The following is a 27,787-nucleotide window of genomic DNA, read 5'->3' on the forward strand; positions in this document are numbered from 1 at the left end:
TTATTCCCTAAATCTGCAGCAATTTGCCATATGGATCAATTCTGATTGCCAACTTGTGAAACAAAAAGGGCACTGTCCTTACCAGGTGACGGTTGGATGATCTATTTGCCAATAGCAATATTTGGATGGAAAGCTTAAAATATGTTGTTTTCCCAAGAGTTAGACTTTAAAGGAAAGCACTACTGATGAAATATTAGCAGCAAATGGGTTAACCGCTAACTTTCTGTAGTCGTCGATGCTCTTTTTAAGTTTATAGGAGAAGCGAAACTTCATTCTCTTTGCTCAGAATAGAGACTTATCCACATATGTGCCCTTAACCACAGCGTCGTCCCCAGTCGTAGGTGACTATGTCTACTGCCTTGAAGTCAAATTAGAGAGAGATTCAGCCCTCACCCCAGGGTCTCGCCAGGGCGTTCCCCTGCTGCTCCACCTAGCCAGTAGGCGGGAGGGTGGTCCTACACCTAGGTGCGCACCAGGTGGAGGCCCTCGGGTGGACGGGGGCGTTCCAACTTGCCTCCGGAAGTTTGCTCAGCTCACAGCCTTCACCCTATTTCCCGACAAGAAAGCGCTGGCGTGAGATCGAGCTGCAGACGCTTTGGGGTGATGGAGCAGGCTCTGGGGGTGTGGGACCGTGCGGCCCGTGCGCCGCTCGCGGTGCAGGGTCCAGCCTGAACCCCAAGGAGGGGCATTCCACGAGCTCGGCTTGCCTTCTGCCAACCAGAGAGCTTTTTGTTTCGAAACTCTACTTAGGATACTTTGCAAGTTAAAACTCACTTATCAAAATTCACATCAGGAATCCTTGTTGCTGGGGGCGGGCAGGACAGGTTGGAGGGGAGAAGCGAATGAGCATTAATCTTTCTCTAAAGTTCTTTATTCATTATTTTTCGAATACAGGATTTGGAGCTCTTCTTTTTTTTTTCCTTCCCCCTGAACAATCCTTAATGTAAAAAACGTGTTTACGTTTTTCCCCTTTCTGTTGAATTCATAAAGCACCGCAGCAAAGAAATTAAACTAGATTGCGAATAGTTTCCAGCTACCTCAAATGAGGTGCGTTCTAAGCGCATCGCCTCGGCCTCCAAACCCTGTCCTCTCGACTCGATGTAAAGGATACCGGTGATCGAGGGTGGAGCACAGAATGTGGAGGTCTAACCGGAGGAGAATCTGCTTCTCTCGGTTTGGACCCTCCTGGATTGTGTCTATTGGCGATACCCTGATCGGGTTTGCATAATGACCGTGGACTTTACACTTACATTGTATAATTCCAGTCCGAAGGAGAAACACCCGTCACGTTACTTTGCCTCCATCTAAACTGAGATGTTCTTTAAGGAAGTCTTTCCCGGAAATGTGAAAACTCAACGCGTGAATGTGCATGCACATCTTTTTGAAATATATGCTCTTCCCTTAAGATACATATAGTAAATCAGTAGGAAAATGTATTTTAAATATATTGAATAGAACTCTAACCAATTAATATCGCAAATAAAACAGCAGAGGACGTGTTATAGGTACAAGATTAATACTTTGCTGGTGAAATCTGGGTTTATGAATTTAATAGAGTTTAGCTTAATTATCTACTATTTAAAGGTAAATGTCAAAGAAGAGATCTAACTTTAAAGGTCTTTTACAATATTCAGAACTTCCTGGAACAATGACGACAGCCATAGCAATAAATAAAGGTGATTAGATTATTGCAGTTGAATTATGATTTTTAATATTTGTAATAAATTCATTTTTATAATAAATGAGAACGACATTAATAGTAGATGTAAATGGAGACGTATGTTAGATAAGTCAAAATATTTGCACGTGGAGAAAATAATTGTGTTAAATTTAAACATTTCAGTTGGATCCTTTAGCAGAAAATCCACTTCTCTCTTTAAAACAATGATGTGAAAAACTATGACTGAAACAAGCTGAAATTCAAAAACATTCATAGCTCTTTGAAAAATCATGAGTTTTCGAAATATCGGAGTACTTAATTTTATTATTGAAATCACAGGTAAGTTTAATCTATTATATTTGAGAGCTTTGTAACAGCACACTTGAAAAACTGACAGGATTAATTAAAATTCTGGTAATTGTTTTTAAATTAAAATTCAGAAGCTTCAAAAATGCGACAAAGATATATTTGTGGGTGCGTTTTCTGTAGTAGATGATGATGAATCGAGACATATTTAAAAGAAAAGCTTAAATATTTCTTTGTGTATGTGTATATTTTTATTTTGATGAAAACCTCTTGAACTGCTTCACTGCAAAATATATTTCTGTATGTGTTCCATCTGTAGAGCTGTGGGAAGGCTGAAGATGAAGCCAGGGAAGAAAACAGCAGCGGAGCACACACAAACATGAGGCCACCTGGCTTCTTGCCAACATACATGACATTCAATTATTTTAGTACTTTTTCATGAGAGTTTCCCCTCCACCCAGCTTCCCCTCCCTTCTCCAGACCCTTGCTTTTCTACATTTGGCATAGTTCATCTGATTCAGCATGGATTTTTCCCAGCTTTACTTACTAATATGCCTGAAACTCACCCCACAAAAAGAAAGTGCTAAGATTAAAATTCTTGCAATCCTATCTTCACATTCCTGCTATTACTTTATAAGTGTGACATTTCTTTCAATAAGTTGAGAAAGAAAGGAACTAGAGTGGTCTACACATTGCTTCAACTGCTGCTTTGATGTATGTACTCAAAATATTTTTCATTTCCCAAAATATATTCTTAAGAGAGAGGGGAACATTAAAAGCAGCTTTTACCATGAGAATTTTTTTTTTTCAATGTAAAATAGTCAAACTGACAGGCTATTTCTTATCTGAACTTGACTTATCTGAACTTACCTTTGTGTGTGTGTATGTGTGGGGGAGTCAAATAGTCATTTTAGAGGACTTTTCAACCAGTTTAACAAATTCGATTACTTTAGTTCTAGACTCTGAAGGGAACTAAATAAAGAAAACTTTATTAAACACCTCAAATCTCTGTGTTTGGAGAGTTGGCACCTAACAACAACAGCGACAATCACAAACTGTTTGCGAGAATGTTAGATGTAACTTCAAATTAGAATATCAGAGTCACTTCATGAAATAGCCTTTCTGCTATGTTAGCATTCGATGGTGCCAGAGGAATGAAGAGTATAAAAATGTTTCAAAGAGGCTGAAACTTAAACCTGCGATAGCTCTTGTTAACCCTCACCTTTTTGCTCTCTGGTCTCCGCTCATTCTTTCCTGAAGCTCTTCTCAGGTGCCGTGCTTCATCTCCATCAAGATGATGTGAGGAAGCATTCTTGGCTGCTCAGCGCCCAGAGATATGAAAGCCCTGGAATCCCAGGAAGTCCTAAATTTTGTTAGGTTGTAAAAGAAATTGATGGCTCTCTATCTCTGTCTCTCTCCTACCCCCACTCTCGCCACACTCCTACCACCTCTTACAAGTGTTGGTGCTCATCGGTAAAGTTCAGCTCTGAAGGAAGAGAAGAAGAAAAGGAGGCACAGCAGCTTTATTCCTAGATTTCTTCACAGACGTGAAAGATAGGGAGGAGAATCCTGGGTTTAGAACTCATGCTCCGGGTATGGAAAGAGAAGAACAATACTTTCAGAGTCGAAATAGAAAGGTGGAGCAAAGAAGGGAGTGGTAACCTGAGGGTGATGGGCTGAGCTCGGTGAGATCAAATCCCAGTTAGAACCTTGCTTAATAAGCTGGGTCTTACTTGCCAGCTGATGGATCCTCAGACACTGGCCCCTGGGTCCCTGGCCAAGGCAACTGTTTGGGATTGGGGAGATTTGGCATAAAGAGGATTAGGAGCAGGTTTTAAAAGCCTGTATAGGAAGAGCGAGCCATGCCAGTGTGGATAGTGTAGATAAGAGTGCTACGGTCAGGTTCCAAGAAGGTTATCCTCAAAGCATCAGGCAGAAAAAGCCCAGGTAGATCTTGGGAGAGACGAGACAGCCTCCAATCTGATTTCATCTCTCTTCTGTGACTTCTAGAAATCATTTATTATTGTTTTAATTAGTATTATTTTAAATTTATTATTAATGTCCCAGTGGCTAGAGCTGTGTCATTACTGTAAACTCCATCTCAACCTCTCAAAATCCATTTAATGCAGCTCTTGGCAACCAGCGGCCCAGCTTCTTGCCAAAAACTGCAGATTAAGCATTCGTTATGGGAGTTTGCCATTAGCTGTTATAGGCACATGTGGTTATATGTCCCCAAACACACGGGATTCCATGTAATAGATTTGTGTTTCCAGGAGGTTCCAGGGATATTAAGCGGGATTGGTGACACCTTGCACCCATCCCTCCAACCACTATCATCAAAAGTGGGTTTAAGGTATAGGGTGGAAATGGTTTACTAGGCAGCTGTCCTCCTTGGCTCCCCTCTAGTTTCCTCTAGGAGCTGAACCTTTATTGATGTACGAGTATTTTAGAGCTTGCATCATATGTCTTTCATTTAAAAGATACTGAATGCTTTTCAGGGAATTTAGGGCTCTTAAGACGCATATTTATAAACAAGCTGTTAGAGCTCTAGGACATAAGTAAGTTTATAGCTAGGAGTTGTTTGTGTATTTCCTCAAGTCTGCAAGGCGTTGTTCTCGCTGCTGTGAATTTTTAGGGGGAAAAAAAAGCTATTAAAAGGCCATTTCTTTTATCCTCCCTGTGTTTATTAGAGAAAGTCAGACTTTCAGAATATCTGAAGGTAAGAGGATAGGAGAGAATCTAAACTCTACACTCAACTTTCCGTCAGGGGCGGCCCGGGAACCCATAGAAAGTGCCCTGGACGCTCATGGCCGCTCCTCTGCCTTAAGCAAGGTCGAAATGCCCCTAGGGCACCATCTCGCCAGGGCTTTATTGGGAGACACTAGCCGAGGATTCCAGGCTTGTAGTTCCCGTGTCTTGAAGCAGTCTGTCTTTCTTCCGGGGTGCAGTCCCGGAAAACTTTTCTCTGACCGTGACTCCTTAAGATTTAACAATTCGTTGTTGGTGCCTGCTGCATGGCTCGAGATACAGTAATAATAAGAGTAAAAACTATGTAATTCCAGTAATAGTATCAACTCGCCAGAACGCGACTGCGTGCTCAAGGCCACGCTGAGCCGGCGCCACGTGAACTGAGCTTGTGCCCTGTTCAAGAGAAGCGTTTGGGGAGAAGCCAGGGTGCTGCTGCTGGCTGCCCGCTCCGCTACCACCCGCCTGATCTGAGTATTTCCGGCCGGCTCCGTTTCTGGGGTTATGCAAAGGAGCAGTTCTAAGGTTCACGGCGCTTCATGATTGTTCCTTCCCAGCTGCAGCCTGTCGTAGCCTCGAAGAGGGTCTACCAGTGAGTCTTGGGTCAGCTAAGACCCCGAAGAGGGTGGACATTCCCGAACCCATCTCGATGCCCGCCATAATTGGACTTGGCCTCGCCACCCCCAGATTTGGGGTTGCCCGACGTGCCCAAGCCCGCGGCGAGATTCCCAGGCTGAGCTGGGGAAAAACGACAGACGCTGTGCGAGAAACCCTGGAGCAGAGGCCTCCCTTGGAAGGCCAAGCCTTAGTCCTCAACTTGCGGGAGCTTTTCATCAAATTTGTCAGTTTCAGAGGTCTGTTGCAAATGGCTGTCTTTTCTTGCCCAAGACCTTGGACGCATTTCCCTCAGACGCCACGGGCTCCTGGGAAGTCAGTTAATCCCAAAGCCACACAGGAGTCTTCCAACCCCGCAGTGCCGCCCTGCCTTCAGGGAGCAGCCAGCTCCCGGCCCGCCCTACCAACCCCTCAGGTGGGAACCGAGACCCGGCCCTGCACGCGTCCAGCTCCGCGCATGCCCCTCGCTCCCCGCACGCGCCTTTTCAAAGTTAACTCCACCGCGTCACTTTAAGTGTAAAAATAATGTTTTAAAAACCAGGCTGAAGGCCGTCCTCTTTCACAAATCCCTTTGTGTAACTAGCCCCCCTCTGGCCTATTCTAAGGGCCCTTTGGAGGCACTTTTCCTATCGGGTTTTCTTAAAATAATCTGGATCTAATGATAAAATCGTGGACTAAGAGGAGGCCTGGGTAGGAGGAATGAGAAAGTATTGGTATAAGGGTTTCAGTGCCTCTTGCTCGGCTACCCTCTCCCAGCCATCGCCCCCAAGTCCACATGCCACGGCATTCGAGAAAGAAAGGAAAGGCCACGGGCTCAGAAGCGGGAGAGCGCCGGGACGCCGAGCTCCTCCGGGCTGGAAGCAGAAGCAGCCCCTCTCCTATAGCCGTCCCAGTTAATAGCTGCCAAAGTATCCCGCTTCTTGGGCTTCGGATTAATGTGGATCTTCCACATAAACGATTTACGGATGAAATAAAAGCCCTTTAGAACAATATTTCCTTTCAAGTCTTTAAGACGCCTCTAAATCTTTCGGGTAGTGACTGGCCGGCGTGGGGGCGGGGTGGGGACCGGGGGCAGGGCGCGCGGGCCGGAGGGCGCAGAGAGGGGGAGTGGAGGGTTAACTGTTTTGCGATCTCACCAAGCTCTTCCGAAACGCCAGTCCACTGTCCCGGCGACAATGTTTCTGGGTGTCGGGGCCTCGTCCTTCCTGGCATTTGTCTGAAATGGAGCTGTCTGTCTAACCTAGGCCGGAACGCGCCCTGCCCGGGGAAGTGGGGGGAAAGTGGGGGTGGGGGCGGAGGGGTACCTGGGGTGGAGTTAGTCGCCTGCTTATTTTCATATTCATTAGAACTGGGAGGTTGCCCAAGGAGCCCAGCTGAGTTTCAAGATATAAAAGCAACTTCGGGTGCCCCTTTTCCAGCAGGGACGTATTAAAGGGCTGGGAGCGGGGCTGCTCCCAGCGCCGCAGCGCACTCTTCCCCTTCCCTCCTCTGGGTCCTCCCTCCTCCCGCCCACCCGCTCCCTCCCCCAGCGCTCTCCAGTCTCCGCGCCCCGAGAGCTCCGCGACAGCCTCCAGGATTATGGAGTTTCTGAGCGAGAAGTTTGCCCTCAAGAGCCCTCCGAGTAAAAACAGTGACTTTTACATGGGCGCTGGAGGCGCGTTGGAGCACGTTATGGAGACGCTGGACAATGAGTCCTTTTACAGCAAAGCGTCAGCGGGCAAATGCGTGCAGGCCTTCGGGCCCCTGCCCCGCGCCGAGCATCACGTGCGCCTGGAGAGGACCTCGCCCTGTCAGGACAGCAGCGGTGAGTCGCAAGCCCCACTCCGTGCCGCGGCAGCCCTTCCACAGACCCGAAGTTGCAGGGGCGGGTCGGGACAGGCATGGAGGGACGAAGGAAGGAAAGCCGGAGCGAGAGAGCTGGAGGGCGGAGGAAGGCAGAGAAACGTTGAACGTTTTAGGAAGCGGTGTTTTGGCTGCTGCCGACTTTGGGTGCCAAAGGAAGGACTCGGCACCGGGTTGCCTCTGCGACTCTTTTGGCGGTCGAGTCCTGTCCCCTAAGGGTTCCGGAGTCCCTCTATCTAGGACCCAGGAGTAAACTGATAGGGCGGTAAATAAAGCGTAATTGAGTCAAGACAGCGCGCTTCCTCTGCTAGCCCGCCGCTCTGCCCCGGCAGGAGGAGCTGAAATCCATCACTGCTCGTTAGAGGACGTCACTGTCGTCACAAATAAGAAAACTTTGGGCTTCTTAGGTGAAAAATCCTTTTTTTTTTTAAATTTATTTTTATTTTTATTTTCCAAGACGTAGCGATATTTCTCTTTGTGAAATTGGAGGGTTGCTAGATTAGCTCATGTGAATTTGTGATTTCATCTTCTTCGGGTTTGCAATATACAACACAGATTTTGGTTAAACACCAATCACTTTAAATAGCTTCGGGCAAAGTATCCCCAATATAATGACTCGCTCCAGAATTCCGCGTTATCAATATTTTTCTGACTCCACGTTAAAAGTCACCTCAGAAGCCTTTCGGAATGTTTCTGAGTGAAATCTTCAACTTTGAATGGCTAAGTATCTCAAAGTCAAAATGTTATCAAAACAACCATCTATCTTTTCTATCTTGTAACCCAATACAAACCTATTTTTTTTTCAGATCGCGACAGCTAAAGCAAGTTTACAATTCCAAGAGGACTTTTCCTTATCATTGTATATATTCCACAGTGAAGCTGTAAGGAGCGGGTTGCTTTAAAATAACAAACGAATTAAGTGTGAAATATTTACAACAAGCCTCCCGCCCCCTATTTTAATTGAGGTTCAAAATCTGGCAAGGCACTGGCTCATAGAAGCTCATTTTCTAAATACTTTGTACGTAGTAAGCTTTAAAAAAAGATCTCGTAATTTTACTTGTTTTATTCAACGTTGAAAGTTACTTTTGACTTGCAATGTTAAACCAAAAATAAAGGCACACGATAGAGAAAATTAGTTAAATCGGTTCAGTCATTTATTTAGAAAGACACAAGCAATTATTTTATTTATTTATTTATTTATTTTTTTACTTTTAATGCACTAGATGTTTGACTTTCTGGCTGTATTTTATTCAGACCAAAGTACCTTTATATTTTTAGAATTCTTAGACGTATACATAAAATTATTTGAATAGACAGGATCTTTAAAAAATGATTCTGTTATGTCTTGGGTTGACTACTGGAACAGGACTCAATATTTTAAATTGTCGGGAAACCAAAGTAAGAAGAGAAATCGGTGATTTTTGATACTTTTTCAAGTTCTAAACGAACATCACACTATTAGTATGAATTTTAATAGGAAAGTATTAAGATGAATGTAGACAGCAGTCCGCTAAATTTAGGAAAGTTCCTTTCTCCTGAGATGCCCTTAGCTTCACGACTGCTTCCCCACCCCCCATTCCTAATTACCGCAGTTCCCTATTTAACTATGTCCATGGAGACAAAACCGTATTGTTAACCGGTCGTGGCTCTTTTTTTATATTTACTTTTACATCACGTCTTCTTTTGCAGAGAAGCTATTTGGCATTTAAGTTATATAGGCATTAAATTTCAATACATTTGTATAATGATTAAAGCAGTTGTAAAAATACATTATGAGATCAGTAAAAAAAACAGACAAAAGCAAAAAATAAAGTATGACAGTTCTCTGGAAATTGTTGTTCTGGTTGAGTTGACTTCACTTTTTAAAAAGATGCCTCCCATTTCATTATGTGCATCCACTGCATTTGTGTGTTGGGAGGCACCCTATGACACATTTTTGTTTTCTATCAAACCGTAAGCATGAAATCAGATCTGGAGGAAATCACTGAAATTAAAACATCTCTAAACAGAATGCCAGATAATATCCTTTGTAATCTTTTAATAGATATTTTAATTTCTGTGCTTTATTAGAGGAGAAAATTAAGTTTTATTAAAATGTGTTTCATGAGGTAAGAGTAAATGTGACATATTTAAAAAGAACTGCAAATGATTTTTTAAACTAAAAACATCCACTTAAGTCTTCTTTTTTTCTATAGGTAGCACTTTCAGAAACTGATAAGCATTTCATTTTTTAAATTTAGTAGGTTGCTTTTTGAAAAATTGAAATGTAGACAGGAATATACCATTGAAATATTTGAAAGATAGTAGAAACTACCATATTCTAACTATATGAGTTTTATGTGGAGGAGGAAGATAACTTCTGGGAAGTTTGGATTTCAGTTTACAGATATTTAAAATGGAAATATCTTCCTTGGGCCATGTAAGTAGCTTAATTTTGCCTGCTGTGAATTTGATTATGAATTATGAGGATAAACATTACATTAGTCCTGTAAAGTAAAACTGTGAATTTTGGCAAATGACAGATTTCACGTACACATTTTTAAATGATCTTAAAATTGTCCAAAGTGGATTAATAATTGTACATATGTAATATTAATGCTAATTAATACTGGCACAAGAAACCATTAGCAGACTGCTTTCCTGATGCTCTAAATTACTAAGTCTTAATTTCTTCATCGAAATGCTTCACAATCCTGAGAACTGTTGTTTTTCCTCTTTGGGTACAGTGAACTATGGGATCACTAAAGTAGAAGGACAGCCTCTTCACACCGAACTAAATAGAGCTATGGACAACTGTAACAATCTCCGGATGTCTCCTGTGAAAGGGATGCCAGAGAAGGGAGAGCTTGATGAACTTGGGGATAAATGTGACAGCAACGTATCCAGCAGTAAGAAGAGGAGACACCGAACCACCTTCACTAGTTTGCAGCTAGAGGAGCTGGAGAAGGTCTTTCAGAAAACCCATTATCCAGATGTATATGTCAGAGAACAGCTTGCTTTGAGGACAGAGCTCACGGAGGCCAGGGTCCAGGTAGGAGTCATATGAAGGCCTTGGTGGGTGGGGGTGGGGATGGGGGTGTTTGTGGGAAGATAGTGTTAAGATAATTCAATAGCTGCAATTTGCCAGAAAGGAATTATTCGAAGATGTAAAATAATGTGATGTATGTATGTAGGTCTATTAAAATTCCTTTTTACCTGTAAAGGATGTAACAACTCACAGAAAAACATAAAACAAAAGAATAAAGAACAGAATACTCTAATATATCTCTGATTTAAAAAATTAATTTTTAAAGAGTGAAAAACAGAATCATAGTTATTCATTTAATAATGCATGTATTTTATCTTTTCTATTTTATCAGCTATTGAAAGTTTTTTTAAAAAAATGTTATATACCAGGTGTTGGTAAGTTATTTGTATAATGGTCTAAAACCTATAATTTTATTGGTGTTGCAGTTATAATAAAGAAAAAATGAAACAAGCTCACAAATTCCCAATTGTTATGTGTACCAAATCTATTTTTACTATACATAATTAAAGATCATATAACTTATTTACAATTTTCTAAACCTAGTAATTGCCAGTAGTGCTATTCCATTTTAATTTTTTAAATCTAGATGACTTATATGTTTTTTGCAGAGGCAATAGGAATAATGATCTTAAAATAATTTTAAAATAGTCAATTATATTTATGTTATATTCGAATTATTGTATGATTCAATATACTAGAATTTTTAATCATTTTAAAAAGAAAAATTAGGCTAAGTAAAATCCTACCTCTTAGGCATATTTTATTTTTACTAGAGCTGATATTCTTAAGCTATATTTTATTAGGTTCCAAATAATAATAATTCGAGAGAATGACTTTTTTCCTTTGGCACGTTTTTATTACTCTAAATAGGAAAATATTGAATTTTGCAGTTTATATAAACTATGGAGAAATGAATAAAGTAGTGAAAAATTTTGTTCTGAGTGGAGTAATAGTATTTCTTCTGAAGGTTAAGCCATCGTAAGGCTTTTACATCATTAAAGACAACATCTGGTGGTGCAGGAATAATAAGCAGCAGGTTTTTTCTTTGGTTTGTGGAGGCAAATGGTTCTTTATCTTAGTTCAGGAAGTAGATATATAGGAAGTTGATGCTAATGAAGAATTTTAGAATCATCAAGTGTTAACAAGAGATCCACATGTGTTGTTTTTCTTGTCTTGTGTTCATATATTTAAATTAGTTATACTTGTAACCATAGAAAAATATGTTTGCACACAGAATGATCAGCTGTGCACAATACATGTTTTCCCCTTAACATTTCATCAAGTCCTGATTAATTTTTGTCTATGAACTTGCACAGAGAGCCAACCTGAACCTAATTTACTCAGATTGTTCTCTTTCCTCCTTTTCAAAAAACATCAGAGTGGTAATTGGCATCCATGTTAAGGAGATTATCAAGGTCTTTTTCTCAATAAAAATAAATAACTTTATTACTAAATGCCCTTAGTATGTTCTTGGTGCCTGTCTATGGAGACAGAAAGAAAATATGTTTGGTTTGGTTTGGTCATTAGTGTTGTCTTGAGCCCCGGGCATAGTGGATAATACACATTTACCAGGAGTGTTGTAAGTAACCATAATGAACAGGTAACTCTCTTCGCTTTGTTTTAATTGCTAAAAACTCTTCAAAGAGCCATCTTAAATGTGCAATACAGGCTTACATATTAATTAATATGTTTCCGTAAGTATGAGGATAAAGATATAAAAGATTAGAATTGAATATAGAAAAAGAGAAAAAAAAATTCAAGTAAATTTTAATGAAACACTTTTTATAATTTGAATTTTTATATTTGATTTCTAGCTTTTTTCCTAAATATTTTATATTTTGAACATAGTTCTACGTAGACTAAAGAACTTCCTGAAAGCTGCTCATGTGACATCTACTCAAAAATATCATTTTATACATATTGAATATCATTTTCTATATCTCCTTTTAATACATTAAACTATTAAAATGAAGATTCTGGAGAGCAATATGTATGAATTGGTGAATATTTAACCCTCTTTGGAAGATGATTGTTAATGATAAATGTTATTAGTCTGCAATTAAAGAAATTAGGACGAGAGCTTTACTGACCCTGTAGAGGCTACACTAACTCACAGGCTTTCTTCACACTTGGTTGTATCTGCTCTATTTCTTTTATTATTTATATTACCTGTAAGGCTTTTACATTAGAGAAATGATTTTCAAGATTTCTGAGTATTTTCTGTAAGAGAAGATAAAAGTTATAAGTGATATGATTTATGTAATAGGCACATTTGTATATTTTAAAACTATAATTCAACTTCAGATGGTTCCATTTTACCTTTAGTCTTTAGCATGTTCAATATAATATGTAATCTTAATATTTTCTGTTTCTAAATAATCATGATATTTCTGTCGATGCCATATGGTTTAGATGCAATCTTTATGTTTAAATCTTTCTAAGATTATCTAAGTATGGGTACAACCCAGAAGAGCCTTCACTTTATGAAACGCTTCAAAGATCATTGTTTTGACAGACTCAGATATTAATATGGTTATAAATTGGCTAGGTTAATGTTATATGCATAACCCCAAACTAAAAAGTCATGAATATCTTTCAGACTTGCAGCATTCTCTGAGAGGAGGTTTATCTATAATTATTTGGAGATATAAGAAGTCTTTAAGATCATATAATCTAATTTCTTTTTATTTTCTAAATGAGAAAATAGAGGCTCAGACATATTAAATAAATGTTTTGAAAGTGTCTTGTTTTTTTATATTAATTTATATTGCCTCATAGACATACCAATTATCATATCAGGGTAAAATAAAAAGTAAAATTCGTGGATCCTTTTCTGACAAAGAAATTCATTTATTAGTAATTTTGTTGATCTGATTTACCTTTCTGATTTGTAGTCCTTTAATAGCACATTTGCAGTATCAAATATTCCTTAACTAAAATTCTCCTTTAAAAAATTAGGTTTGGTTTCAAAATCGAAGGGCCAAGTGGAGAAAAAGAGAACGTTATGGCCAAATACAACAAGCTAAAAGCCATTTTGCTGCCACCTATGATATATCAGTTTTGCCAAGGACTGACAGCTATCCACAGGTATGGTAAACTGCACAGAATACTGATTGATAGAAATAGATGTAGTGTGTATCTTCTTAAAAGGGCTAGTATAGGCTTTATTATATCTGATATAATAAGAAGGAAAATTTTAACCTCCAAAAGACTTTTTTTTCATGTTTATTACATTTTTATTTTACTAAAATATTTATTTTGTTATTTTTTTCTTTCAGAGCCATTCATTTAAAAATATTTCAGGGTCTCTTCCTTGTTATACATTGCAACAACTGAAGTACCATCATTCAATAGTATAAGTCTTTTAATACCCTGTATTTTAATTATTCAGAATTACTTCCTTTGTTGACTTTTAAAAACAAATAAAATATTGTTTGGCATGCTATCTCTGTGGCTAATATTTTATAAATCATACCATAACCTAGTGTCAAATGTAGTATATGAATCCATTCCACTTAAAAATATCTCTTTTGCTGTGTTGATTTTTCAGCTTTGCTCATTGTTTTAAGGAAACATTTAGCCCTTTGTTACTTAAAACATATCCAGAATTAGTACTAGATATCACTTTTTAAATTTATCATGTTAAAAAACACTTTATAATGAGAGCTCTCATCTCATTTAAAGAATGTTTAGAAATTATTTTTTCTTCTATTTTTTTTTTAATTTAGAGAGTTTTCATTTTCATACTTTGCAAAGCATGTAAGTAAAATATATTTTGTTTTTCTAATTGGGTATTACTTTTTCCTAATACTGAATTATAATAGTCAGAAATGTATTTGATACATTATAAGGGACACATATTATAAGGAACAAGCCATCTCTTATTTAATTCCTTATTGTTTAATGATATGCATTGTTAACAAATATATACCATATATGCTGGTGGAATATCTTCATAGTTCAGTAACCAAATTATCGCAGCCCCAAACTTAAGGGTAATTTTCTTCAACTATAAATTCATACCCTATTAGCGTGAATTCTGTCCTTTAATTTTATACTGTCTTTGTGTTCTGACGCTCTTTTTTACCCTTAAAAACTTATTTTGAGACTTTTACTCCTCCAGATAAATTCACTGAATTTATTCATGTAATATTATATGGGAACTAGAGCCTTAGAGATTACCTCATGCAAAAAAGTTAGGCAACCAGAGCCAGATGAATTAAGTAATTAATTGGTCTTTGGTCACAGAAGTGGTTCTTTACAGGATGATCTATAAAGGGCTGCTACCACTCAGCCTTGTCACTACCAAATGCTAGAAGACCAACGTTAGGAGTACCTTTTGAATAAATGCCATATCTGCCATAAGAAGAATCTTCTTTCTCTTACTTTAAAAAATGTATCTTAAAGTAGTTCCCTTTTTCTTCTGTTTAAAAGCAAGCATATACTCCTGGTTACTTATCATCATTAGGTTAATGAAATTTTACTCACCAGATATTTATAAGTGTCCTAGTTGAGTTCTAAACAGTGCTGTGAGGGTGTTTCCCCAAGTGGCTATAAGATCCATGAGAGCAGGCACTGCAGTGTTTTCCTAAGTTGCTAATAAAACAAGAAGCCTTACTATATCAAGCACCGTTCTAAGCAGGTTACCTATACTGAATCACTTAATCTTCACAACAACCTTATGTGGTAGGCATTATTATCCCCATTTCTCATGTGAGGAAACTGAGGCACAGAGAATGAGGTATTTACTCAGTTTCATTAGTGGTGAAGCCCAAATTTGACCAGAGGCATTCTGACTTCCAAGCGCAAGATCTTAACCTCACAATAGACTGTCTCTGCTAGCGAATATGTTGGAATGATTGAATGATTAATAAATTAATACTAAAGGAACATAAAGCTTATGTTGCATCATTCAAGTCTGCAGTTTAGTTCAAGGGAGCAGAGGATGTACTCACAACCGGTGAAATAACAATAAAATATAATGGAGATATCTTATACTTTATATAACTTTGACCTACTTAACTATGATGACTGTAGTAATAATAAAGTCACAAATTATGAACTCTTTTCAAATGGACTTTTAACAGTCTGATAATTCAGTTCCATAGCACATGACTATGACATATCTTTTTAATCATTATTTTAATCTTCATTTTTTTCTCATAAACCCCATTTCTGTCTACTTTCCATTTTCCTGTTCTTTGCCTTATCTGTAACTTTCCTTTCTTCTTCAGTATAGCATAAAACATTTAGAATAGTGCCTGTCACCACTTAACATCTTTATAACAGCTTAGTATAACTTAAGATACTCTGACTAGTTGCCCTTTCTTTTTACCTAGGCTTATTTTGCCATTGTTATTGTGCTGCACAGCCTTAGATATTATCAGTTAGTGGAATGAAGTGACCTAGCAGCTCAAGCTGGAAAGGAAATGGTACAAATTGTATATCTAATAGTCTTTTTCACTCCAACAGAGGACTAATTTAAAATATCTCTTCACAACTCATGGTAATTTTGCACTAATTCTCCTTGTGGCTTCTCCATAATTTATGTACATTGGTTATACCACCTCATAATTTAAGTATGGAAAACAGAGATGATCATATGTTGAAGTTATTTTGACAGTAAAATTTGTCAACAATAATAAAAATCAATACTGTGAACCCCATAGTACTTTTCTGTATTTGTAAGTCATTTAATGTTTGGTGGCCCAAAATTCTGAAATCCCTACTGTAGGTATTGGAGAAATCCAGGGAAAAAATGTGTTTTAACTTAAAAATATGCAGTTGATTTTTTGAGTTTGTTGAAAAAAATAATTATGGTGAGATTATGTCTCCAAGCTTTAACATAAAGGAAACTTTTTAAAAACTCACACGGCTTGAAAATGGAAATTTATAACTGGGAAAATAGACACCAAAATAGAATCCAACAGCTCAATGCAATAAGCATTGCATAAGGATTTGGTTACTGTTACTAATTATGGGAAAAAAAATTATTAATTACAAAAACAATTGGAAACTAGAAAATGCAGGACAGAAATAAAGAATTAGCAATTTGGAAGAAAAGCAAAAGCATACACAGAAATACAAAAATACATGAAAAAAAGAGGTGGTTTAGAAAATGATCTCCTCAAGCCTGCTCAGTGTGGATAATAATCTTACCTCACATGAAAGTATCTATATATAACATATAACATGTTTGTTTATGAATAGCAATTAATTTATAAAATATTCTAAATATTTTTTTCCACTGATCTTCTACACTATAGTAACAACAACGGTAACAGTAAAAATAATAACTACCAGTTGAGGGCTTATTTTACAGGCTTTCTTCTTAGAGCCATTAATTCATTGAATTTGAGCTCAAGATTTCTGAGTTCAGGAATCAAGGGTTCTTTATGCAACCATATCTCTGTAATGGAATAGTTAAATTTTGACCCTAAAACATTGAATCACTTGGAAAGCAAAAATGCTTTCATTTTAAAATTTATAAAATACTGACATAAAGCATTTAAAAAATGTTGATAATTTTTAGACTATTTTCATATATTCTTTTTCTTAAGCTTGCTCATATTTGATAGCAAACAATAAGAAAGTGAGAAGTGTCATATCAGTAGTAATATACTTTAAGGTAATATATTTTTATGTTCTGAAAAATAGTATCATTTTTTTAAGAAGCCCTTTATTTTGGCTCACATATCAGTTGCCATTCAGCGACACTATGATTTATATAAACCAAACCACCAGATGTTCTCTTATAGATGACATTTAAAAAATGTCTCATCACTTGTGCTGAATCTGTTCTTTCTATCTTGAATTCCCTTCTCACCTAAACTGTATTTTCTCTATGAAATATCTTCTTAATCCTCCTTTAATTAGCACATCACTTTCTCACCAACATTGTGGTGGGCTGTATAAAATGTCTACAACCCAGTTTACAAGATAAAATATTTAAAAAAAATAATTCAAGTCACCACAGTATTAAGCCAATTACACACACACTGAATAGATGTGAAAAAAGTACTGATTCATTTCAATATTTATTCAGGAGTACATTATAAACCCAAAATTAATCCTTTTTCAGTTAAACAGCTGATATCTGAATCTCTGCTGTTAACCAACTCTGTAGTCTTAAGCAATTAAATTTTCCTCTTTGATCCTCAAATTCCTCCTCTGCTAAAAAGAATAAACTAGAAAGATTTTACAGAACTCTTTCACCTTAATTTTTTACAGAGTTATTTGCATTTTATCCAATAAATATATGCTAGGTACTGTTTTAGGCATGGGGGTTATATGAATGAAACAGACAAAATCTCCTGCTTTGTGGACAACTTACAAACTAGGTGATATTTATACCAAATTCTGCAAACACTTCTTGAAGCAAACTAGGCCCAGCAGACCAAAAAGGCCTACATAATTTTGTCCTTCAGTTGAAAAAGAAAGCAAGTAACTATCAACATTAGATTCTAATTTGTTTCTAATTTATCAAAACCAAAGCATTTTTTAAAATAATTATTTTGATGAATCAAAAATTTGTTAAGGCATAAAAGTTTCTGGACGATTATACCTAGCCTTCATTCTTACAAAGAACCCTAAAGTCATGCCCGTAGGTCTGATTTGGATTACAGGTGCATTCATTTGATCATTTACTAGCTGAATAACTTTGGATAAGTCTCTTGACTTCCTTGAGCTTCAGATTCTTTATTCGTAAAATGAAGGTATTGTTAGTGCTAGAGTTGGTGGTGTTGGAGGTATAGATGATGATGAGGAGGATTGAGTCTATTTCCAAACAGCCTACTGAGCTAAATCCTGAGATCTGAGGAGGACCAGGTGTTAATGTATGACTATGGGCTTCACAGTCAGGGAGTAGTAGTTTCAAATTATGACTATGCCACTTAATAGATTTTAAACCTTTGGCAAATGAATTAACCTCTAGGAACATTTCTCCTATTCGTAAAATGAGGATAAAGGTTTGTTGATATTTGTGAGGATTAAACAAAGTTTATGCAAAGGACTTATGGCATTGCCTAGTATACAATAAGTGCTCAATAAATAGTAACGATTCTATAATAGCCATTAGTCATTATTAATTTTTTCTGCTGAAGAGAGGAATCTCAATGGTTTCAATGTTCTCCTCTGTTGTAGCATTTAAACTAATCCAATCTGTGAGTAAATTTACTATTTAGGGATCTACAGAAAAACCAAATTCAATTAAATATGCTTTCTTCTTTAAATTAGGACAACCAAATTATGGTAACTTTAGGGAAGTTTGAGTATATTCTTCAGCCACCAAAATTACTTTCTCATAAAGAAAATATTTTCATCAAAATTTCAAAAAAAGAGTTGAAGTTCTTTCCCACCAAAATTTTCAATGAGGTTTTACTTAGTATACAGTGAGAATCATAACTAAACCTATGTTTATCAAATATACAAAGGGACCCACACAGTATCTTGCTTTCTGTTTTTTGATTGATGATTTTATAGAGATATGCCTCTTTGACTTTGAACATACCAAGAGTTGGATTTAAGTTATAGATAATTTGTAATCATTAGGGTAATTTAAAACACAAATTAAGGTTGCATAACATTTCTAGTTTAACAACTTATATTTCAGAATTTTAAAGTTTCTATAAAATAGCAATTGTTGAGATATTATTCACCTTACTATTCTTCTATCACCAGTTTCTCTACTAATCTTAAAATTTACATTTACTTAAGCTAAATAAGGAATCAGAAAACTGTCTCCTTGTACAACTGTTGTTTAACCATTTAAGGACGTCTAGAGAAATTTTTACCTCTAGAGAAAGTATGACAATTTTATCACTGTTATTTCTATTTTCCCCAAATATTTGAAGTAAACAGATAACCCAAAATCTTTTTAAAATGTTAACAATATAGCTATACTTGATGCATTGTATAATTAATATTTTTATATCTATAAAACAACCAATGAAATATCATATAGTGATACAGTGAAACTTCTCATGATAAATGGAGAGACGAAAATGTTATCATTAGGTCAACAAGTCATACTGATACTATAAAATTTCTCACTGATTGCAAGCCTAAATACTTAAAATTATAGAAGGGACTAATATAATAGTCTGTTATTACTCAAATAAATATGGCTAAAGTTATTGATTTAATTAAATGAATTAAATACATACAAGTTTTTATATAAACATCTATAAACTTTATATATATGTATATATATCTTTTAAAAGTAAGTTATGTGTAGCATGAACTAAATTTTGTCAGTGTAATTAAGTGAAGGTGCAGCTAGACACAAAATTTTTATTTTGTTGAAAATACAAACCCTTTAAAGAGATAAAGTATACCCTCCAAAAGAAGTAACATGCATTCATGCTTTAGGTGATGAAAATAGACTTATTTGTTGAAAAATGTAATATTCAAATTTACTGTGATTTAATGACTTTACACAGTAATTTTAGCTTCACTGTTTTTTTTTTTTTTTTACTTTTAATAGGTGACCACTGTTAAAGCATTGAATTTAACTAAACTGGTCATAAGTATTTTGTATTTTAAGAGGGGAGAATTAATCAATTAATTGAGTAGAAAAATAAATAATAAGAGAAAATGTAAAAATAAATTATTGAAGAGTGCCCAAACTACCTTACAGTAGAATAGAGAACAACCAGGGGGAAAATTGAGCCACTGAAGTCTGGGAAGTCTATGAGAACACATCTGTGGGTTATAACTTGCAGTTCACACTATTATTGTTAGTGAATAACAGTCAACCTAATGATACACTTTCATTTAGAATTTTATGTATGCCATATTTATTAAGCCTCATGTTTCTATGGGTTTTCTCTTTTTTTTCTAAATCATGGAGCATTAAATAGAAAATAATTTTCATAAACTCAGTTGACTTAAAAATCACAAAATAAAATTCCAACTGTAGTTAAAACAAATACAAGATAAATATAATTGATAACTTTACTCAGGATTTTAAGAATAAACTTGAAGCTCATGTTTGACATTAGGTGGGCATCTCTAAGATTAAAAATATTCAGTGCAAATGAAAATATTTACATATTTGATTTGTATTTTAAGTTATTAATTCACAAAGAAAACATTTTTAATCTTTGTTTCTTATTACTGTGATATAATGTGTCATTAAAAACAAATCAAGCACTGATAAATCAGCAATAGTTATCATCCATGTACTAAAATACATAAAAAGTAACATGACAAATAATTGGAAAATATAAGATAATTGTGGGTGAATAACAACAAATAAATTAGCAAATGCTGAGTGCTGTTATTTTATACCCTCCTTAAGTGAGTTGATTTGAAAAGTTTCATTTTAAAGAATATAGGGTGAGATTTTCTATAAATCTTTTTAATGAAAATTACTATAAAATTTATGAACACATCATGCACTAAAGGAAAAGAAAAATATCCTTAATGTTTCTTAGATCTTTAACTTAGTGCATATTTCAAATATGTAAGTAATACAAAAATGAAACACATTTATATGATGTAATTCTGAAAATTTTCAGAGATTAACATTTCTTATAAAACTTAGTGCCTTTAATTTTTGCACTAACAGGAGATATACACTTTCATTTCTCTGTAAAGCAATCTTCTCAGATTATTGGTTTCATATCACTGTGACATCTAAACAGTGATTGTTTTTAAATGGAAAAGTAACTCTTGTTCCAAATCCCTGTCACATTTGTAAGATGGAATTTTATGTTTCAAAAAGCAAAGTAGCAATCAATATTTAATACGTAATGCTTTTCTGATGAATTAATCATTTCTAATCACTTCAGCTTATTAATATTATACATTGAAAAGATACTTTTGGAATTTTTGAAATGTATATTGGTTCTAAAAAACAATATTTATACATTATCTTAATATTTTTTGGGTAAAGCAACACCTAAGTAGTAGGCATTAATGAAAGTACACTTTCATTTCTATCTCAGGTAGTACCTAAATGTGCTCAGATTGATCTTTTTACTGCATAATTATTCAAGTTAGGATTTTTTGTCTCCAGATGGATAAAGTCTCAGTGTGTGTTATTCGCTGGTAGCAAATACACTATTTAGCAAAACACTTATCTACTCTTCTCCCTGCCAGCAACATACTGATGTAGTTACTAGAAAAATTAATGTAACCTTAAAGTTAGTCAACAGCTAAAAATATCTGCAAGTTACTAAGCATGTGATTCTTATTAATATTTTTCACCCTAAATTTTAAAGGAAGGAATAGGCTAGTAAAGAATATATAAATGGCCTCTTAAAAAACTGAACTGCTTTTGTAAAAAGTAATGTTTACATTTTTTAAAGAGATCGTATAAAAAATCTGGTAAATTATAGTGATAATGTGATAATAAATCTATATAGTCAGTATTGAATAATATACAGAGTAGTCAATAAATGTAAACATTCTGTCAATGAGGAAAAATCAAAATCAGCTTTTGGATTTTAATGCAAATAAGCTAGTGCTACAATATCACAAGTATCTCTTTATGAATCTCTGATCTTTATCTTTTTAAATCAGCCATTAATAGTGATGTGTATGGACCTGTGATGTGAGGGTAATGTGAGTGTAGTAGAATGATGTGTGTATGCAGGGTGTGTGTGTGTGTGTACATACAAATGTTTGTAGCAGGTAGGAGCAGTCCATATATAGAAGAGGATTGAGGTTAAATAAAATAATTTTAGTAGAAAAATATTATTTAGTTGGTTTTAGAGATGCTTTAAAATTAAGGAATGGTTTTATTCATATATTTTCATGTTAAGTATTTCTATCATCAAGTATTCCATAGACTAGTGTCGTCTGTGTAGTGCTGACATTAAGATATAGAATATATTAGGCTGTCATGAAATTATTTGATGTTTTTTATACATCCTGCTACTTTACAACTAAAGCAAAGACTAACAAACTTACATTTCTCTTAAAAATTTTTTAAAAGTCTGAAAAACTACTCACTGCAATAAAACCAGCAAATATATTTGAAATATACACCAGGTTATATTAAGTTTCTAGGTGAAGGTAGTTTTTATCTATGATTTACCCTATTCAGTTTATGACAAATATGTTGCCACAGTGAAGAATTCTGAATGTGTATGTGTATTTTTATACATAATATGCATATATGTGTGTGTATTTATTATATATAAATAAAATTATACATATATTTTACATATATTTTACATATATATGTATAATTTTATTTATATATATACATATATATAAAATATATGTATAATTATACATATATATATAAAATCTTCTCCTTCCTAGCTTTTAATTTCTTAGAAGAAAAATGAATGTTAAATGAATTTGATTTCCATTTGGAAAGAATCAGACAAAAACCAACTTTCTCCCAAAATTCAGTCATAGAATAATTAAGTGTTAAATTTATATTTGATTAGAAAAACATTAAGGGGCAAATGTTCAGAGTAGAGTGCAGTAAGTCAGCCCAACTTCCATTCATTTTAATGGGAGGCATTTGGCTAAGTTCCCTGGACAATGCTTTGAACATACCCCTAGAACTTTTAAAAATGTTGCAAAGCACATTAAAACACAGAATGTTTTTAGATTCCCCCCTCCTTTTAAACATAACAAAGAAGAAAATGTGTAAAGGCGGGCAGTCTCTTTTATTTTTTAGCACACATGAAAGAAGGATGTAGGCATTATTTAATGTTGTTCCTGGTTGTAAAGCCCTTGATTATTATACAGTTAGGAACCTACAAAAACACCCCAAGAATTATTTGGTGCTAGGCACTACCATTTTAGGTGTCTGTGAAATAGTCCAAAGAAGAAAAGTAGTGATCCTATTTAGAAAAAAATATGCATTCTTTTATTCCAACATTTAACAGCAAGATTTTTATATGGCTTCTCTGTTGACAAATATATACATATACATACATACAGTTTTAGACAGTATGACTTGTAGATCTAGCACAAAATTTTAAAATGACCACTTATATAAGACTAGAATTGGTAGCAGGATGGAGGAGTCGTAGAATGAGCCCACCTTGACAGCAGTAGATTTAGTAACCCACAATCTCAGACAACTTTGTTGTTAAGTCAAATATTGCCTTCACTTATTAACAGAAGTAGATGATCTAGAACAAAGATGATGTTGCCAGTTTTTCCTTACAGTGATCAGATGAAATTTAGAGTATGATATCCTGTTGTTAGTGCCAGAAGCTGATAAAGGTGAAGCGTGACAACCTCCATCATTCCAAGGAATGTGACTGGAATGAGCAGTCTGGAAACCATGTATATGAGAGATGCTCAACGAGGAGAGACTTGCAATAGTGTAAAATTGCCTATGATATTTGAAAATTTTCACATGTAAGAAGGATGCTACTTATTCTATATCATTTTAAGGAACAGAAATAGAAGTGATAGAGGAAGATAACAGCTCAATTTTTTACAGAGCTCTCCAAAAGGGAATGAATGTTTTTAAACAGGTGAGCTTCTTGTCACAGAAGTAAACATAATTGAAAGTACACAAGGAGTTTTTGCATGTGGAAGGAAGTTGGACTTCAGTAATGTTTTCTAATCCCAGGTGATTTCAGAATTGAATGTGCATGTTATTATCATTGCCATTATTTTAATACAGATCCCCTGAGCCACAGCCCATGCTTAATCAATCAAAATCTCCAAGAAGATGCATTTATGATAGAGAATAAATATTTAATAGAAAAGCAACTACCTAGGGAAATATAGTCAGCAAGGTCTAGGTATGTAATTGTCATGATTTCTGTTAAAGTTATATAGTATACACCTTATATAGTATATAGTATACATTCTAGAGTTCAAATTATGAAATAAAATTTAGATATAATAACATAAGTTATCTATAAAATTTTAGTTACATGTATAACCTGGATCAGTCCAAATTTCATATTCTTAGGGATTTTCAATCACTTAATAAATTTGTATTAAGGACTTATTGTGTATTGTGTTAATGCCTGAGGATGAGGAAACAGTTTGAGAGTAATCATTAGGGATTTTGCTTTCAGAGTGCAGAGTATATGAATCCCCACAGAGTTAGGATGATGAACAAGTAAACAAGCAATTTCAACTCATAAAACTAATTTTGATCTTATTATAACATTCCTTAACATTTCCTGAGTTCAGATTTGACCTCCACCATTGGTGTATTACAATCTTGGGTGATGTTCTTAAGCAATTCATTCTAGTTTTACCTTGTACAAAATGGGGATAGTCCATTCACATACCTTTTAGTATATTAAATTGATTAGAGGTCTTCATAATGCATTTAGTGTAATGCCTGACACATGATAATTAACTATCATGAGCCTCATCTTGATTGTCATCATTGGATTTTTAAATATCCAGAGGGAATGCTTCAGAGGAAACAAAACCTTGATTCACTGGGGATATTATCTTTTATGATTTGTATCTAACTTTTGATATACTAGATCCCTAAAGTCAAATGAAGACATGCCAGAAATTTAAAAATGAAAGAAAGATATGGGAGATGTGAAGGGAGATAGATATGGAAACAAGACATATCAGTAAAAATGTGTAATTGTATCGCTACCTATGAGAATGTGTGTATCTTAAGTCCACCTAAAATATTGCTGTAGTAACTTGCTTAACCAATCTGTTCTATTCAGAAAACATTTCTACATGTTAGAAATTATTTCACCAAAAGTAACACATTTAACTTGCTTGGTCATGACCAGATAAGTTTTGATTAAAATAAAAATATTTGCCTATGACATGGAAAATTTCTTTTCAACTTATAAATAAGTTAATGTTAATTCTTTTAAGGAGAAAATACTTTCTTTATAGTCATAGATTACCTTCCTTGCCTTTACCTCTCTTCTTTTTCTTTTTTTTTTTTTTACCTAATTAGTAAATATATTTCTATGCATTTGGAATATGAATAGATGATTTTAATAAATTCTAGCAGCATTATATATAAATTGAGGAATCTTTTAACAAATATAAAATGTAAATAATCTTTTTCTACCACTATTTTGCCTTTCACTTATTTTTTCAAAAATAAGCAGATTCAGTTTTTTTCAGACTGTCAGGGGAAAATCACCCGGATCAAGTTGGAAGAGCTAGTTTGACAGAGTAAAAGCATTAGCCCCTTTTGTTGGTATGAGATACATAACTCAGCAGTCACTGGCACTAATCATTATATTTTGGCTGAAGTGAGATACATGTAGTAGAATGAGCCAAAATTGAAAAACATGGCCATGATGATTTAAGGATTAATAATACATGTAAACCATTATGTATCTATAGATATATCTCACAAATTTATCATATTTAAAGCAGCTTATAAAAATATTCATAGAACTATTTCTAAAACAATACTAAAATGAACATCTTGCCAATCATTGAAGCCCTAACTAAAAGATAAAATTAGTTGTTCACATTTTCTCTTATGTTTTGAAACTGAATAAGTGGTCCTTTCTTGAGTGATAGAGTAACATCTCTGCCAATGTGATCTAGAACATTCATTAACATATTTTCTGATTTTAATTGAAAATAAGTTGCCTTAAAAAGTACAATTTAAGCCTGGGTGTTGTAAGACTAGACCAGAGGCTATATGTAGCGGACTGGAATCTTTTTTTGTAAAAAGAAATATAAGGAAACATTATTTGTGTAAATGTGGAAATTGATGATTTCATTCTAATTATTATTTTAAAAAAGAAAGCCAACTGTGATAAGTACATATACTGCTGCTGTGTTCTAGTTCAAACCTATCGTAATATTGCAAAAGGCATATGATTTTTTAAATTTCATTTTCTAATGCTGCATCTCTGTACCATGCTATACCATGCAACATTTTCCTTTTTCTTTTTCCCCAGCTCCTGCTGTTTGTCACGATTTTCTCTGTGCTTCTCAGTAATGCATGTAATCATTGTTTTTTTTTCCTTGTTTAAATAGCTGGTCTAAGATACTTTCTATTTAAAATTGATATTATACAAATTCTACTTAGTGTTTCTTTTACATGCTAGTAACTTTAGAGAAATTTGTGTTTCCTGTAGAGCTTTAATAAAGTGAAATGTGAATTTCTTGGGCACAAATGATAACCCAGTTTTTAATCTTATCTAAGATGTTATAAAGTACTTTAATTATACTCCTATGATGTTTTTGCTAATACTTTTGCTAATAATTTTTCTCAATTATGCTTCCATTGCTTGGTAATGGTCATGTTTTAGAATTCTGTTTGTTTTACATGTCATACTTCTGTTGCAACCTCACTATGTCATATGTAAATCATAGAATAAATGTTTAAAATATGTACATTTTTCTCATATACACAGAGCTATATATTCAAGACTATAGAAAATAAAAAAGCAATGAAAAGGCAAAATTTTCCAAAATGAGTTTGATCAAAAATATCTACAGAGCAAACAGCCTAATGTCAGCAATGGTTTTCAACAAAAACTGCCACATTGAGTCCAACTACACATCTTAAAAAGAAATACAATTGTGTCATTTGTTTAGAAATATGAAAACTATATTTAAACTTAAGACCATATTTTAAACCGCTTTTCTAAGCACATGCATTGGTCATGAATCATGACTAAATCTTCTAGATTTCATTTTTAAAATTATGACTATAAAAAGAATACTCAAGAGACTGACATGTTTTGACAGTATTTTATGTGGTTAAGTATGTGGGTTTTGGTGATCTATTACAGTAAAACATACTGGAAGAATTTTTCAAATAATTATTTTTCAGTAATTGCTTTATGTACTCAGAATGTAATTACAGACCACCCAATAGCAGCAAACAATGAATAATTAACAAAATGTAGTAAGTAACAAAAGTAAGAGAACAAAAGTGAGAACACATAAATGTAATATTTGTTGTTTTATATATTCCAGATTCAGAACAATTTGTGGGCAGGAAATGCGAGTGGTGGTTCTGTGGTTACTTCATGCATGTTACCACGTGACACTTCCTCCTGTATGACACCTTATTCTCATTCGCCTCGGACAGATTCCAGTTACACAGGGTTTTCAAACCACCAGAACCAGTTCAGCCACGTGCCCCTCAACAATTTTTTCACTGACTCTCTTCTTACTGGGGCTACCAATGGACATGCGTTTGAAACAAAGCCAGAGTTTGAAAGGAGGTCTTCTAGTATCGCAGTCCTTCGAATGAAAGCCAAGGAGCACACTGCCAATATCTCGTGGGCCATGTAACATACAGTACTCCTGTTTTTCTTTGAATGGAAAAGTAAAACATTCTTATTTCTCATATTTAAAGGATACCACAATAAGCTGCTGTGTGTGGAATTGCTAACGGTCAAGATATACAGTGAGACCAGCTTAAATGAATAGTTGTTATTATTTAACATTAAAGTCTAAGAATGAACCTCTGAAGACTAAATAGGTTTACCATTCACCAGTCTCCACAAACTCTGTTTTAGTAGTAACTTTTTTCTATTGTATGAGTTGATGAAATATCACCATGCAACTTCTTAAAAGAATAAATGTATTGAACAAATTCCTCTGTTATAGATTGATTTATGTTAGTTCGGTATAACGAGAAGTCCCTTGTAAAATAAGATCTGATAAAGGAGGAAGTACACTGGGGAAAATGTCAAGAT

General features: G+C 34.9%; 1 protein-coding gene across 1 annotated transcript; it reads left to right on the top strand.

Moving 5' to 3' along the window:
- The first annotated feature begins 6,757 nt into the window (after positions 1–6,757).
- On the top strand, positions 6,758–27,684 carry ALX1 (ALX homeobox 1). Its single transcript, XM_011374970.1, has 4 exons — positions 6,758–7,130; positions 9,895–10,199; positions 13,155–13,283; positions 27,060–27,684. The coding sequence occupies exons 1-4, from the start codon at positions 6,905–6,907 to the stop codon at positions 27,378–27,380; spliced, it is 981 nt and encodes a 326-aa protein (XP_011373272.1). The 5' UTR covers positions 6,758–6,904; the 3' UTR covers positions 27,381–27,684.
- Positions 27,685–27,787: the final 103 nt, after the last annotated feature.

Source organism: Pteropus vampyrus, unplaced genomic scaffold, assembly GCF_000151845.1.
Source record: "Pteropus vampyrus isolate Shadow unplaced genomic scaffold, Pvam_2.0 Scaffold9, whole genome shotgun sequence".
Classification (NCBI taxonomy): Eukaryota; Metazoa; Chordata; class Mammalia; order Chiroptera; family Pteropodidae; genus Pteropus; species Pteropus vampyrus.

Coding starts and splice junctions, on each gene's coding strand:
- ALX1 (XM_011374970.1), top strand. CDS start 6,905: ATGGAGTTTCTGAGCGAGAAGTTTGCCCTCAAGAGCCCTCCGAGTAAA. Junction 7,131..9,894: donor GCCCTGTCAGGACAGCAGCG/GTGAGTCGCAAG, acceptor CTTTGGGTACAG/TGAACTATGGGATCACTAAA. Junction 10,200..13,154: donor TCACGGAGGCCAGGGTCCAG/GTAGGAGTCATA, acceptor TTAAAAAATTAG/GTTTGGTTTCAAAATCGAAG.